Consider the following 13,586-nt stretch of genomic DNA (forward strand, 5'->3'; position numbering starts at 1 on the left):
TTCCATTAAGACCAGCTTGCTTTAACCACTGAGGTTAAAGGCCTTATTTTTCTTCTTCATAAATAACAGTACGGATCACTCTCTCCTGGAGGCCGTAGATGTTGGGATCTTCCCTTGGATTTTCCCTTGGGTTTTTGTGCCAGTTAAATAAGGAAGCTGTTCCACCCCACTGAAATCCTTCCTCAGGTGCCATCCCTGCCTGGCTGCCCCAGCCAGGCTGTTCCAGCCCTCTGCCCTCGGTGAATAGCTGTTTGTGGCTCAGGGTTCCTGCCATTCTCTCATGTCTCTGTTTCTGCACTGTTCATCCCTGAGTGCTCAATTACCCTTCTCTGCCTTCCCAAGGAATATTTATCTGTCTTGTTTGGATATGAGATGTTGACAGTCTGATAATTACAAATAATCCAGAGCAGCGCGAGTTTGTTTGAGTGGGAGAACAAAAGAATCCAGGTGATCCCTGAATAACAACAGCCATCCAACTGTGGCTGTCTTCCTGACTCTCCCTGGCAGTGGCATTCCTTCACCTGGGCTTGATGAATGTCCCAGCTGTTCCCTGACCATGTTCCATGCAAGCCACCAGTGACAGCTGGAGATCCCAGAGCGAGATCCCCTCAGGTTTCCGTGGTTTGATCACGAGCCCTTGGCTCTCCTGAAGATTTTAAGGTTCTCTTGGTCGGGGTGAGCTGGCTGAGGGTGAGCGTTCCAGAGGCTGGGAGAGGGATCTGCCCCTGGTAGGAAAGAGCAGAAAAGGATCAGAGGGAAGTTCTGTAAAGAATCCTTCAGCTGGATATCAGGGAGGATGTCCTGAGTGATGCACAGCTCTGAGAGCTGCCAGTGCATGGAATTCCTTCTCCAGGGCAGTGGGAGAAGATCCCATGACTGAGACAGTTTCAGCAAGATGGGTGAGATCTTCACAAAAACAGAGCTTGGGCAGCAATCCCTTGCTGGCCAGAGGAGGGAAGGGGATGAGATGTGCTGAATGTGTCGTGGTGTTGGTCCCTCACTCTGTGGTTCTCTGATTTGCACATGGACGAGATTCACCATGTCCATCATTAGCCCTCAGGGCCTCTCATCTGCTGTAAGTGCAGCTTTCCTGACCTGCACAGACCCACACCCATCCCTGTGGTGACCCAGGGCACATCGGTGCATCTTCACCTGATTTTCCCAGTGGCCTGGGCTGAGTGTTTCCAACGGCCCTGCAGATTTGATTAATCTCTGGCAGTCCAGGGCAGTGTTGCTAAGCAGCACTTGCAGCACGAGCTGTTTCTCACATTCTGGGGCTGCTTTATGGCCTGGCTCCCAGACAGACCCTCTCGTGGTCCTGAGTGCTGTGTCTCCATGTTTGCTCCTTAACTCCAGAGCACGAGGCTGAACACAAGTGTGTGGAGAGGCAGGAGTGGAGTTTTCCCTGCCAGTTATCTCTGGACACCCAGTGGTTTTGCAGCTGGTTTGTCATTCTTCTGGGTTTTATCCTAATTCCAAGACACTGACATCTCACAGGGGGCTTTCCCTATCCCTACAGAATAATGTTTTAGGGAGACATCAGTCAGAGCTAGTGGTGATTCCTTGCTCTTACAGACGCCAGGGGAGGTTTAGATTAGATAAGAGGAACATTTTTTCGTGGAAAGGATTGTCAAGCATTGGAATGGGGTGCCCAGGGAAGTGGCAGAGTCAACATCCCTGGAAGTGTTAAAAGAACGTGTGGATGTGGCACTTGAGGACAAGGTTTAGTGGGGAACGTGATGGTGGTGCTGGGTTGATGGCTGGGCTTGATCTTCAAGGTCTTTTCCAAGCTTAACAATCCCGTGATTCTGTGATCTGCGTCTGTCCCTGGGGGCTCCCAGGGTGACAGGGAATGGTCCTGACATTTATCAGGTAAAATGGAGAAACTGAGGGATTTTCCACCCGCTTGAACTAAGCCATGGGTTCACCTCCCCTAAACAGGAGGAGGGTTCACGTTCATCCCTGGGTGCATTTCTAGGTCCAGAGATAATAAGCTGGTGTGGTTCTCCTTTGAAGTCCCCATCTCTCCTGCTCCTCACACTTCTGGGGGCTGTTGCTCTCCTTCACCCTTTCCCCTGGGGTTCACTGAGGGGGGGACTGATTGATCAGAGCAGGCTGGGCTTTGTCATGGAAACACGATTTGGTTTTGTTGGTTGATAAACTTGCTAGAATATAATTACCTGAGGTCAACTCTGCAAAATTCTCATGAGTTTGGGGATGTCTTCAACTTCAGTGTCGACGCTCTCCTGCCTACCACGTGCCCAAATTCCAAACAGCCCCTGGAAATGCACTTTTTGGGGAAGGGAGTTCCAGAGGGGCCATCTGCTCAATCACCTCCTGGATAGAGCCCTTCATCACCCCTGGCAGGAGCAGAACTGCGTGCTAGGAGAGCAGCTGATAACTCCAAAGCCCAAATCAGAGGAGCTGACAGAAATAAATGGGATCTGAAGTGCGTGAGAGGCTGCAGACACTCCCAGCCCGTGCCCCTCACACTGAACAGATGAAAAATATCTGATCCATAAAGGTCAAAGCTGTGCAGAAATTCCCTTCCTTCCCTGTTTCAGAGCCAGGAGACCACTCAGGGTGTTCCTGCTCTTCTTGGGCTTCTTCCTGAGCTCCCCCTCGGTGTTCTGGTGGTCTGGGCATTCCTGGTGTGGCTTCCTGCAGTCGTGTTCTCCGAAGGGGATGGTAGAAATGTGCCCTTAGGTGTCTGTACCTGGTACCCAGCAGTATCAGATGCTGCCCAGAACAGGTTTCTCCTTTATTTTGAAAGCTAAGCCTAACACTGGTAACTGCAGAAATGGGTAAACTCCCTTTTTTGCTACATTTATGGCTGTAGTAGGATGGTTAGTGTTGGCACAGCTCTGCTTGGTTCACAAATAAAAGTACTAATTATCCATTCAGTGGAGCTCAATAAAAGGGATTTCCACACGCTGTGCAAGAGCAGGAAAAAAACCCTCCAAACCTAATTCCAGAATTAAATGAAGTTTGATATAAAAAAGATAATGAAGATTCTAAAGCTCAGAATAATGACATGTCTGGTAGGGAGGATTTACTCCTGATTTTATACCTATAAGTTTATCCCTGATGCACCAGAAGACATGGACACCCAGTATGAAAAGCTGCATTACACATTTGTGCTCCCAGCAAGTCCTTATTTATGGCAGTTCCCTTCTAATGAGCGCTGAAAAAAATCTCTGATGTCCTCTCGTGTCCTCTGGAGTTGAGCTTCGCCTGATCTAAAACAAAAAGATGTGGAGGAACTATAAAAATAACCCCATCTGTTCAGGGGTTCTGGTGATCTGCCTGTGTAGTGGTTGGTTATTGTGTGTGGGTTTGGGGTGAGAGCAGAAAGCAGGGCTGTGTCTCTGTCCCAGTCAGACCAGTGCTCTCCCAGTGCCCAGTTCAGACCCTCACCCTCCACCCTGCTCTGTGTGCTTGCCCAGCCCTGCTCCCCGTTTTCCTGGCTTGGAAAACACGGAGAGCTGCCAGGACTCTCCCAAAGCAAGCTGCTGGTGATGCACCCAGCTTGATTTATTGATATCTCATTTTTCTCAGATTCCATCTCCATTGTGTTTCCATGGTGCTGAATTTTTACCTTTGTAACTTTTATCCTGGTGGGTTCACTGCGAGTGAACGTTATTGGTGTGGGAGTCGGTTCCAGACACCAGATTTGCATCATTGCTTTCTGTTTAATAAAGAGGAGCTCAGGATTTTGCTGCCATTAACACTCTGCTCAGCTTTGCCCCCCCCTTTTTTCTCTCTTTCCTCTTTCTAGTTTTTTTCTCTTGCTGCCCCGGGAATTGTGTGGAATTGCACAGTTCCTGCTTCCCAAAGGCATGTGGTGCTGTTTTGTTTTCTTCTGCCTTGTGATCAGAGCGATTGTGCTGGAAACGGGCTTGAGGATGTCAGAGGCACAAACAGCACAAACAGGGCAAGGAAAGCGAGACCCTTAAAGGGTCAAATCACTGCTTTAGCAGTGATTTGACCCTTTAAGGGCCTCGCTTTCCTTGCAAGCTCTGGGTGTCTCTTAAAGACCCTAAAATATCTCCACACGCAAAGATGAGTTTATGTAGCTCGTACCTCTGTAGTATTTCAAAGGCTGTTTTGTGACTTGCTCTATCTGAAGGGATTTTGGGGCTCTGCAGATTTCTATTTATTATCATTTCATACAGACTATTAACTTCTGAATGAAACCTTCCTCAGTTAGCAGCTTAATCTCTGCTAAGATATTTTTACCGGTGGTAAATGCTGCCCACACATAAGGAAGACACAATTCTGCCCTAGACAGCTCTCAAAAGAAACTTAAAAGTGTATCAAGAACATGTAATCCAAAGGGCAATGCTTTAATTACCAGAACTCCCAAGAATGCAGCCGGGCTAGAGGAGGAGGAGGCAGCGCTCAGAGGGTGGGATTAGCCTTGTTTGTCTGGAGATCAGAATCAAATGCTGTTTAAAGGCCTGCATGAAGAAGAAATGGATGATGTCCTTATGATCTCACTGGGAAAGCTCGGCGGTCACACCCCAGGTCAGATTCTCTCTCTCTTGTATTTCCACAGATTAATTCCTCTCTCTTTTTTTTCCTTACTCCATCTGAAAATTACAGAAGGTAGTAATTCACACATTAGACTTTCTGATCTCTGGTGTGCACTGTGGAGGTGCAAAGTATTGCTACAGCAGCATAATTTATCAGCATTAGAATTTCTGACATCTCATTCTCCCAAGGAAGATGGCAATGAAAATGGAAAATGGCTCAGCGTGTTCTCCTTCTGGTGGCAATGAATGTGAAAACAATGGGAAACAGAAGGAAAGTAATGTCTTACTGCAACCCTAAATTCTAATTTCCAAATCCTGCACGAGCCATGGAACAGTTGCTGAGATGTGAAACACAGGATGGAGGATGAAGGCTGTCATCATCTGCTGCAAAAAGCGTTTGGGTTTGTCCTTAGCAACTCCCTGTCCACAGCTCAGAGCTATTCCTGGACTGATGAAGTGGCTTGATTACACGAGGACATATTTGGGGGTGGGCTGGCAGGGATTAAGGGAGACCAGTCTCTCACTTGTGGGCCAAAAGCTGCTCACCAGTGGCATTTAGGGGGAAATCGCGTGGCTGGCCAGTTGTGTGGCTTTGATTTGTCCTTCACAGCAAGTATTGGCTGGTCTGACCCAGCCAGAGGAACAAGAGCATGAAGAGTTGATATGATGAGTATGAGGCTGATATCATGTTGATATGATGAGTATGAGGCTGGCTGGGGCCTGAGTGAAAATCTCTCAACAATGCTCTAGATAATGCATATCCTCACGTTTGCTGTTCCACACTCATGCTCCCCTGTGCTGTAAAAATCCTCTGATGGTATTTCTCATGACCAGAACACTTTTGAAAAGGCCTTTGTTGTCTCAGGCATTGGCTCTGTACAACCTGATGGGCTGTGTTACACACCTTGTGCTCTTCCAGTCATGCAAACAGCTCAGAGAAACATTCAGTGCCCGTGAAATGCATGTTACATCCCTCCTTCTTTAGTAAAGTGGCTCTTAATAACTGTGAGACACCTTTGGCCATCAAGATGCCTCAGATTCTCGTGCACTTACAAACAGGAAAGTCACTTCCACAACAGGAGCTGCCCGGGGAAATTGTCCGACTTGAGAAAGACGTGATGTGAGCCGTGAATATCCTGAGGGGTGGGGAAGGACTGTTTAAATGGCATGAACAAATGACAGGCTGGGTGGAAGTTAGACTGGGATTATCTTCCTGCAAGACATATAAGGGGTGTTCATTTGTAAAAGGGAGCTGCTCAGGATCCATTCCTGTGCGTTGAGGGGAGGATCTCCCGAGGCTCCTGCCCTGGAGCAGAGGGTGGGCTGTGGGCACCTCTGGGATGCTGGTATGGGTACCCAGTGGAAGGACACCTGTTCTTCTCACATTTCTTTCCTCATGCATTTCAAAATCTGTGCTCAATCCAGTGGATTTCTTCCCTTTTTTCCTGAGGGCGAGGAAGAGAAGCGGCGTGGGCAGAACCCCGGGCTCTGCAGGGCTGTGCTGAGGTGTTGATACTGAGCTGATGTATTTCTTTAGTAGCATGGTCTGTAAAAGGAGCTCTCCTTCAGGCTTCACCCCAAAATCCTGGTTTCTCTTTAAAATGCTCCCTGACTTTCTCTGGTCAGCGTGCTTGACCCTCTCTGAGCCAACCCTGCCATGCTGTAAATGCCGGCCAGCACAGTAGTGTTACACTTTTATTACCTTATTTAGCGGAGAGATTAAATGTAATGTTCAGATTATGTAGAACATTAACTCCTAACAATAAGCAAATAACACATTAGAAGCTTTGCTATTAAAACGTTTAGTGCTGGCTTTGCTGTGGAGCTCTCCAGGAGCCGTGACTTATGTTCCGTGAGGGAGGAGGCAGGAGAAGAAGGAGCTGTACGTTCAAGCCAGGGTCTCTTTCTGCTCCTGACAGTGGTGCCCGTAGCCCTGAGGTCTGGGCAAGCTTTAGGGGAGATGTGTAGATGTAACTGAAACCCCTGAGCCATGGCTGGGAACCAGGGGGGCTCCGAGCAGGTAACGGAGCTCTCCCGGTGCGTGGGTGGCGTCTGGGATGGGGCGGCCGGAGCCCCCGGTGCAGCCTCTGCTCCGGCAGGAGCCGTGATGTGATGTGATGTGCTAGTCTTGTCTTTCAGACAGTATTTTTATGTGAGCTGATGGTTGCCAGGGCAACGGAGGCTTCAGGGAGTCTCGCGCCGCCGCAGCGCCCCGGCCTCGGGAGCGCTGGGAGCAGCTGTTGGCTGGGAGCTGAGCGAGCGCTGCCGACACCGCTCCTGCAGCACCGGGGAGCACACCCTGCCCCGCTGCTCTGCTGCCCTGCTCCCTGCCCCGCCGTAATTCCCTGTTCTTCTCTCACCCCACAGGGGTTCCTCAGCCGCCGGCTTAAAGGCTCCATCAAAAGGACAAAGAGCCAACCCAAGCTCGACAGGAACAGCAGCTTCCGCCACATCTTACCTGGCTTCAGGAGCGTGGACCATGAAAGGTAAGAGGATGCTTTGTGGGGGGTGTGGGACACAAGGAGGGTGTTGATTTTCCCAGCTCTCGTTAATATCATCTTGCTGATCTTATTGAGAGCAGGGGCCACATCCCTGATGGAAGTAGACTTGGCTGATTGCAAGAGGGGTAGTTTTAATTTGTCGGTGAGGATACGGTGCAAGCCCTCCCTTTTCCGGTTAAATAGGGTGTGCAGAGCAGCCTGACTGCTCTGCTTTCTCTTCCCCAATAAATCCTAACTTGCTGCACCAGCGTATAAATAGCACAGAGATGCAGCAGCCAGAGCTGGTGCAGGTGAGGGAGGGAGGGCAGGGATGCTCCCACACCGGACTGCACTGACACAGCCGGGTTACACACGGAATGAACAATAACACAGGACAATAACCACCATGATCTCCCCAGATCCCTCTGTCCCCCCTCACACACTGTCCCCCCAGCGCTGCCCTTGTCTGCTGTTGTCACACAGACGTGGATTCTCGGCGTGTGGCCGGAGCTGCTGCTCCTGCCTGAGCCATGGCAGGATCTCGGTCCGGGAGGGATGCCTTGCAGGGGCTGCGCAGATGGATCTGATAAAGCATTTGCTCCAGCGTTGGAGCAAATTGCGAGCAAAATAGAAGAGAAATGAGACCTTGGGTTTGTTCTTCAGCTGGTTAGGAAGTGTAGCAGCTCTTTGGTGGGTTTATGTGTATTTCTGTGGGTGTGGGTTTCTGTCGGCGTGTGCATCAGACAGGCACCGGTCGAGGTGGATTTGTGTGTAGATTCACATGCAGATCAAGGTCGTGGTTGGGCAAGACAGATTCCATTACCAGCCACGGAAACAAACTGGTGCTTTGCTTCCAAAAGGAAGATATTTCACCCTCACATGAATCATTCTGGGGAATGACAGAGATATTGAAGTGCCAGGAAAAGTCTGTGTGATGATCACGCCGGATTGGCCGTGCCCTGATGTAACCAGTTCGTAGCAGAGGCATTTTATCAGACCAGGCTTGTACTTCAGACCCAGTGAGTAAATGCTTCACTTTGAAAAGCAGCGACAACTTCGACTTTGTTGTATCTGTGATCAGTCATTGGAGGGGCCGTGAGCTTTGAAGCCCACAAATAACAATTTGGACAAACAACCGTCTGGATTTTTCCTTCCCCGACCCATTGCAGCCTCCTGAGCTTTTCCCTTTCGAATTCTGCAAGGGAAAGGGTTGTGCTGGCTGGGGCAGGGTGAGATCTCAGGGGTTACTCTCCGGGAGGACAGAGTTGCTTTGATTCCCGTGCTGCAGTTTTCCCAAATGCTCGAAGTAGGGCACTGTGTTCCAGAGGGAAGCGAGTGGAGCCGGGCTGCTCCCGGGAATCTGCCCACAGTGCCGCTGCCTCGCTCACACAACAGGCAAATCAAGGCAGTGTTTTCTTTCTACCTGGATGGGTTTTGTTTCGTTCAGTGATTTGGCAGGACAGGACCTGGGCAGTAACTGTTCTGGCCAGCCCTGCAGCCAAAGCCATTTTCCCAAATTAAGCCCTGTGATTTCCCTGCCCTCCCAGCACAGGAGCCTGGAGCTGGCCGGGCTCTGGGAGAGCCAGATGTACTGCAACTTCTGCTCACAGAGATTCAGGGAGTGCTGTAGTGCATTTTCAGGGTGGCTTGGAGGAGAGGTGGCACTTGGCAGCCTCGAATAACACTCAAGGGTTTGCTTACATGAGCATGAAAAGCTGCATGTGAGTGATACCTTCATCATCCCTGGGATTAAACCTTCTGTTGGGCAGGTATCACTCCAAAATGCACTTCACCTGAGGTACACGGACATGCCCTGGGCTGGAGGACACTGAGACAGGAGGGTTTGACAGCAGGCTCTTAGTCCCAGGCTGACACAGCCGTGTCAGACCTGTCAGGCGAGCAGGAGAGCTCGGCCTTAGGGACTGTTGCTCTCAGAGAGGTGAAAGAAAAGCAGCAGCTGGGCCTCCCAGTCGTGCAGAGAGGTTTGGGTTTCAAAAGACAATTTTATCTTCCTGAGCATTCCCGTCCCATTGTAGGTGAACAATGTATAGAAAAGGACTCGAGTCCTCTCAGATCCCTCTCGTGCATTTTCTGCTGTGCTTGTCTTGCTTGTGATCCAAGAACTGTTTCCAAGAGGCATCTGATATTGGAATATTTGCCTCTTAAATATTTGATTCTTGACTCCATCTTGTATCCAAGCTGATTGTTCAGGAGCCACTCCTTTGCTCATGGAAGTCACCATTATAACACCGTTCTGTTCTGGACCTTGGTCCAAATTTTGCAGGAGATGCCACTGGAAGAATAAATAGTGCAGTCACAACACTCCAGGCTGCAATATTGAGCTACAGTAGATCAGAAATGCTTCTGTTACTTGGCTTCTGTGTATCTAAACTGAGGCTGTTCCTGCCTCTTAGTTTCTTTATTTTTCCTTTCCTTGTCCTGTTTCTCCTGCAGATGTGTGTGAATATATGAAATGGATGAGCTGTGCACATACGTGTTCAGACAGATAACTGGGTGGATGTGGCTTGTGTGTGGAGCAGAGGAACATAAACAAACATACCTGTGCTTTTTTATCCTGTGTTTGATTAATGTATGCATTGAAATGCATCCTGCCAGTTTAAAATGGAAAAATTATCATCTCATTTGGTTGGCCATATTTTACCAGTCTTGTCCATACTGTTTTGGGTTTTTTTTCCTAGGACTTCTGTTACAGTAACAGCACTAAAATTATTGATTGGGAATAAAAGAAGCAAAATCAGAGCAAGTGTAACTCCCATTCTGTGTGAGAGGTGCATTAACCTGGTGCAGCCAGAGGATGTAAATGTGAGATCTACAGGAGGATTGTGAAATGAGTGCTCCTTTCAGTGCTCTGGCTGGTCACATTGCTTGTTAGAGCTAAAAAGGGTTCCAAAAAGTGGCTTTTTTGCTAACAATGTCTCCTGCCTCCTGATTTATTACAGCAGCTCACAAAGTTTTTATCATGGAGCACTGAATGTTTGGCTTTGTAGTGGCCTCTGGAATCGTCCACAAATCAAGCATTTGGCAGATGGATTTTTCTTAATTGGATCCACATTTCTCCTGCAAAATTTGTGACGGGGAAAATTCCTGGTTTGGACTCGGGGCAGAGGGAGCAGAGCCAGAGGAGCGAGGGAAGGTTGTTCTGCTCCAGTTGTTAACTGGTGCTGCTGCATTTGGGGTTGTTTTCTTGTAGTGGCAAAGGTGATTTTGCAGCAGCAGGAGAGGGCAGGACCACAGTCTGAGTTTGTGGGACAGATACCTCCAGGATTCGGTGGGAAACACCCTGGGGAGCTCCGTGTTCTGCTGTAATCCCTGAGCTGGTCGTTCCTGGGGACACTTTGCCTCAGTGCTCCTAGAATTCACTTCCTGCTCAGGGACTCTGGATTACCAACATTTGTGATTATTTTGCAAGGGTTTTTTTTGGGTTTTTTTATATAATTCCAGGAGATAACGTTCTATTTAAGCTTTTATTGGCACTACAAAAGCCGGAGCATATGGTTGATTGTTAAATGAGCCTCAGCCTTGGAAGGGGTACAGCCCTGCATTAATAACAGACTTGCACTACTGAGACTTCCTCTTTAAACTACTTTTTGTCTTTAGCCCATCCAAAATTTTTGCCTATAGCCCACAGAGGGAAGAGGAACTGTACCAGTCACGTGCTGCAGCACATTTAATTCCTGATGTGCTAATGGAGCGCCCAGGCTGCTGTCAGGGTTTTCCATGTGCTCAGGGCTCATTTTGGTGCGAGGGGGACTGATGAACTCCTGCAGCAAACTTAGTCTGGGAGTTCTTTGGGATCTAATTATCATTTGTTTGTTCCCAACAAACCTGATATGCCGAATATTTTTAGGCACGATGAGATTGGTTTAGGTTGGAGGAGAATCTGGTGAGTGCTGCATGACGAAGGATGAAGTTGCTCTATTTTCTTTGGAATTGGAAAGGGGAATGACTCATCCTGCAGAACTAGGGCACTGGCAGACCCCAGGACGCGTGGAGGGCTTTTAGATCTGTGTGAACAAGGAGAGCTGCCTCCCCTTCTGGCTCCTTGTGTGGATGGCGTTATCCAGGGAAGCTTTTTGGGCAGGAACACCCACAGGAGGAGGGACCCCACGGAGGGTGACACCAGCAGCACTCTGACTACAGCACCTGGAATCTGCTTTTAATGATAATGAAGATATTCTGAGGAATGTTACTTGTGCTTGGGTAGTGCCTGTCCCTACTTCCCTCCCAGTCAGCAGCTCGAAGGTTCAAGGACAGTCTCAGAATCCAGACTGGCCTCACACAGTACCTGCATTTATACCAAGGCTGCTTTGTCCTGCAGTATGCAAATCAGCCTTTTAATGGGGTTCCTTTGCAAAATATTTCTTGAACCAGAAAGTTAATTACTGATCTCTAATTAATGGCTGCGTTAGGAGGCTGGAAAAATCAGAGAGCTGCTTTGAAGGAGAGATGCAGGAGGAAGTCACCGTTTCTCCCCAGAACCTGTGATGTTCCTCATGATATTAGGAAGCTTAGAAACTGGTATTTTTAAAAGGGAGATGTTGTTAATGGAAAAAGAGGGGGTTGAGGGGGATGGTTTTTTGTGAGTCATTGAAACAAACAAAAATAATTGAACGACTCCAAGAGGGTCAGAGAGAGACTGAAAACAACGTGGGGCCTTTCAGCTTCTCCCAAGGCAACAGCGAGGTCTCAACTGTTCCCCCTGTTAATGTGGCTTTTGCACATGCATGTGACTTTGTATCTGAGGCTGCCTGAGGGAAATGGATTCCCCATTCTCAAAGAAATACAGAAACACTTCTCCATGTCCTACACCATCCAGCTTTCTCCCTGAACAAGGTAGTCGTGCCTGACACCTCCCAGGAAGGACTGTATTAACCCCAAGACATTCTTCAAGCCATAATAGAATGTCAAGGGGAGGACTGAGAGGCCGGAATCACTTTCACAGCCTTCTTCCCTCCTTCTGTGCTCCCTGTTTCCCCGAGAGCCTGGACAAACAGCCCCGTGCCCCCCCCAGGGCACGGCGGGCGCATTGACTCCGCTCGGAGCCGAATTCTCCAACCCTTCCTGCTCCAGCGTGTGCGGCGCTGCTGGGCTAATTTGCTTCGTGCATCTCACAATTAGCTTGCAAAAATATGTTTTGCATCCCTGACCTTTTCTCTATAAGCAAGGCCATTGTTTCCCTGTCCTGCTTAATTGCAAAATAGAGTGTTGTGCGAGGATGGAGATGACATCGTCGGATCGCCGGCTCTAATTTGACGAGACGTCGTAATGGGGAGTTTTCGTACCGAGGGCACCGAATTAGTGTAGCGTGAAGCCACATCTCTCTAAACCTACTAAATAAGGAGAAGTTAATTTTATGCTCCATCTTTTTGACGTTTGCAATCAGAGCATTGTATTCCAGCTGCAGATGGTTAGCGCGTGAGGGATGTTCGGGCAGCGCCGACAATCGGAAGGCATTGTCTCCGCGGCGCAGGATCGGGTTGATTAATGGACAGAAGGATGCTTGCTTTCACTTGCCTGCTCTCCCAGGCTGAATGCACGTTATTGACTCATCTGGCCACTGCCTGGCAGCCCTGCCGTGGTGCATCCCTGCACACCTCAGGGGTGCAGGCAGAGAGCTGCGCTCGTGGCCCCTCGGCACAGGCTCGGAGGTGTGTCCATACCCTTCAGATCAAAGGCAGGCACTGCTTCCCCTTTGCATGAATGTTTTGTTTCCAAACAGGCCATTCACTCTGCCTTCGCCCTGGTGAGCTCTCCCTGTGCATGGGTTTCAGTGCAATTCCATTAGCACTGCTCTTCATGTCAATGAACACGGGGGGGGAAAAAGGGAAAAAAAATGCAATCACTGCAGTTTTCCTACCAGAGGATGCTTTCTGTTCCTTCCAGACCCTTCTCTCTGCTGTTTTAATTATCATTTGATTACAGTAGATACTAAGATAGTTCTACCCCAGGCATAAACATTCCCCTGCCATGGGCAGGGACACCTTCCACGATGCCCTCAGCAACCTGGTCTGTGGAACCCACCCATGGCAGAGGTTGGAATGAGATGAGCTTTAAGGTCCCCTCCAACACAAACCATCCTGGGATTCTGGGATTCTGGCACTCAGTGAAAACTGCTGGTGAAGAAACCATCACTTGGTACACTGAGGGGAACAGTCCTTTTCCCAGCTCACGTGTTCCCCTTCCTGCAGATCCTGGCATCACACAATCCTGGGAAGGTGGATTCAGCAACTGGATTCAATGGGAAAAGTGTTATTTAAAGGGTGATTTCTGTTTGAAACAAGCCCTGTAGCTGCAGAGCAGCAGGAAGATGGCAGAGCAGGGACTTTCTCTGGCAGTGTGCAGCAGCATTTAATGGGATATAACTGCACTCTCAGATCCTGCCCCAGACACTGTCTGGCCATGGGGGAGGGATGTCCAATTGACATCTGCTTCCATTCCCCATCTTCCATGGAATTTCCCATCTCACAGGAACTTGTTGGCTCACATTTTGCTGTCCTCTACTCTGCCATTTCTGTTGGCATTTAAGTGTAAGCAATAAGTGGCTTTCTCT

At 49.0% G+C, this 13,586-nt stretch overlaps 1 protein-coding gene across 7 annotated transcripts in view; it reads left to right on the forward strand.

The window, feature by feature from the left end:
* DAB2IP (DAB2 interacting protein) overlaps nucleotides 1–13,586 on the forward strand; it is a 180,634-nt gene that overhangs the window by 75,888 nt on the left and 91,160 nt on the right. For all 7 annotated transcript variants that reach the window (XM_027885874.1, XM_027885873.1, XM_027885869.1 and 4 more), the window contains exon 3: nucleotides 6,903–7,021. In XM_027885874.1, coding sequence (XP_027741675.1) covers nucleotides 6,903–7,021 — 119 coding nt within the window. The remainder of the gene's footprint in view (nucleotides 1–6,902; nucleotides 7,022–13,586) is intronic.

Source organism: Empidonax traillii, unplaced genomic scaffold (assembly GCF_003031625.1).
Source record: "Empidonax traillii isolate 1590-97213 ecotype Southwest subspecies unplaced genomic scaffold, ASM303162v1 scaffold174:size915687, whole genome shotgun sequence".
Classification (NCBI taxonomy): domain Eukaryota; kingdom Metazoa; phylum Chordata; class Aves; order Passeriformes; family Tyrannidae; genus Empidonax; species Empidonax traillii.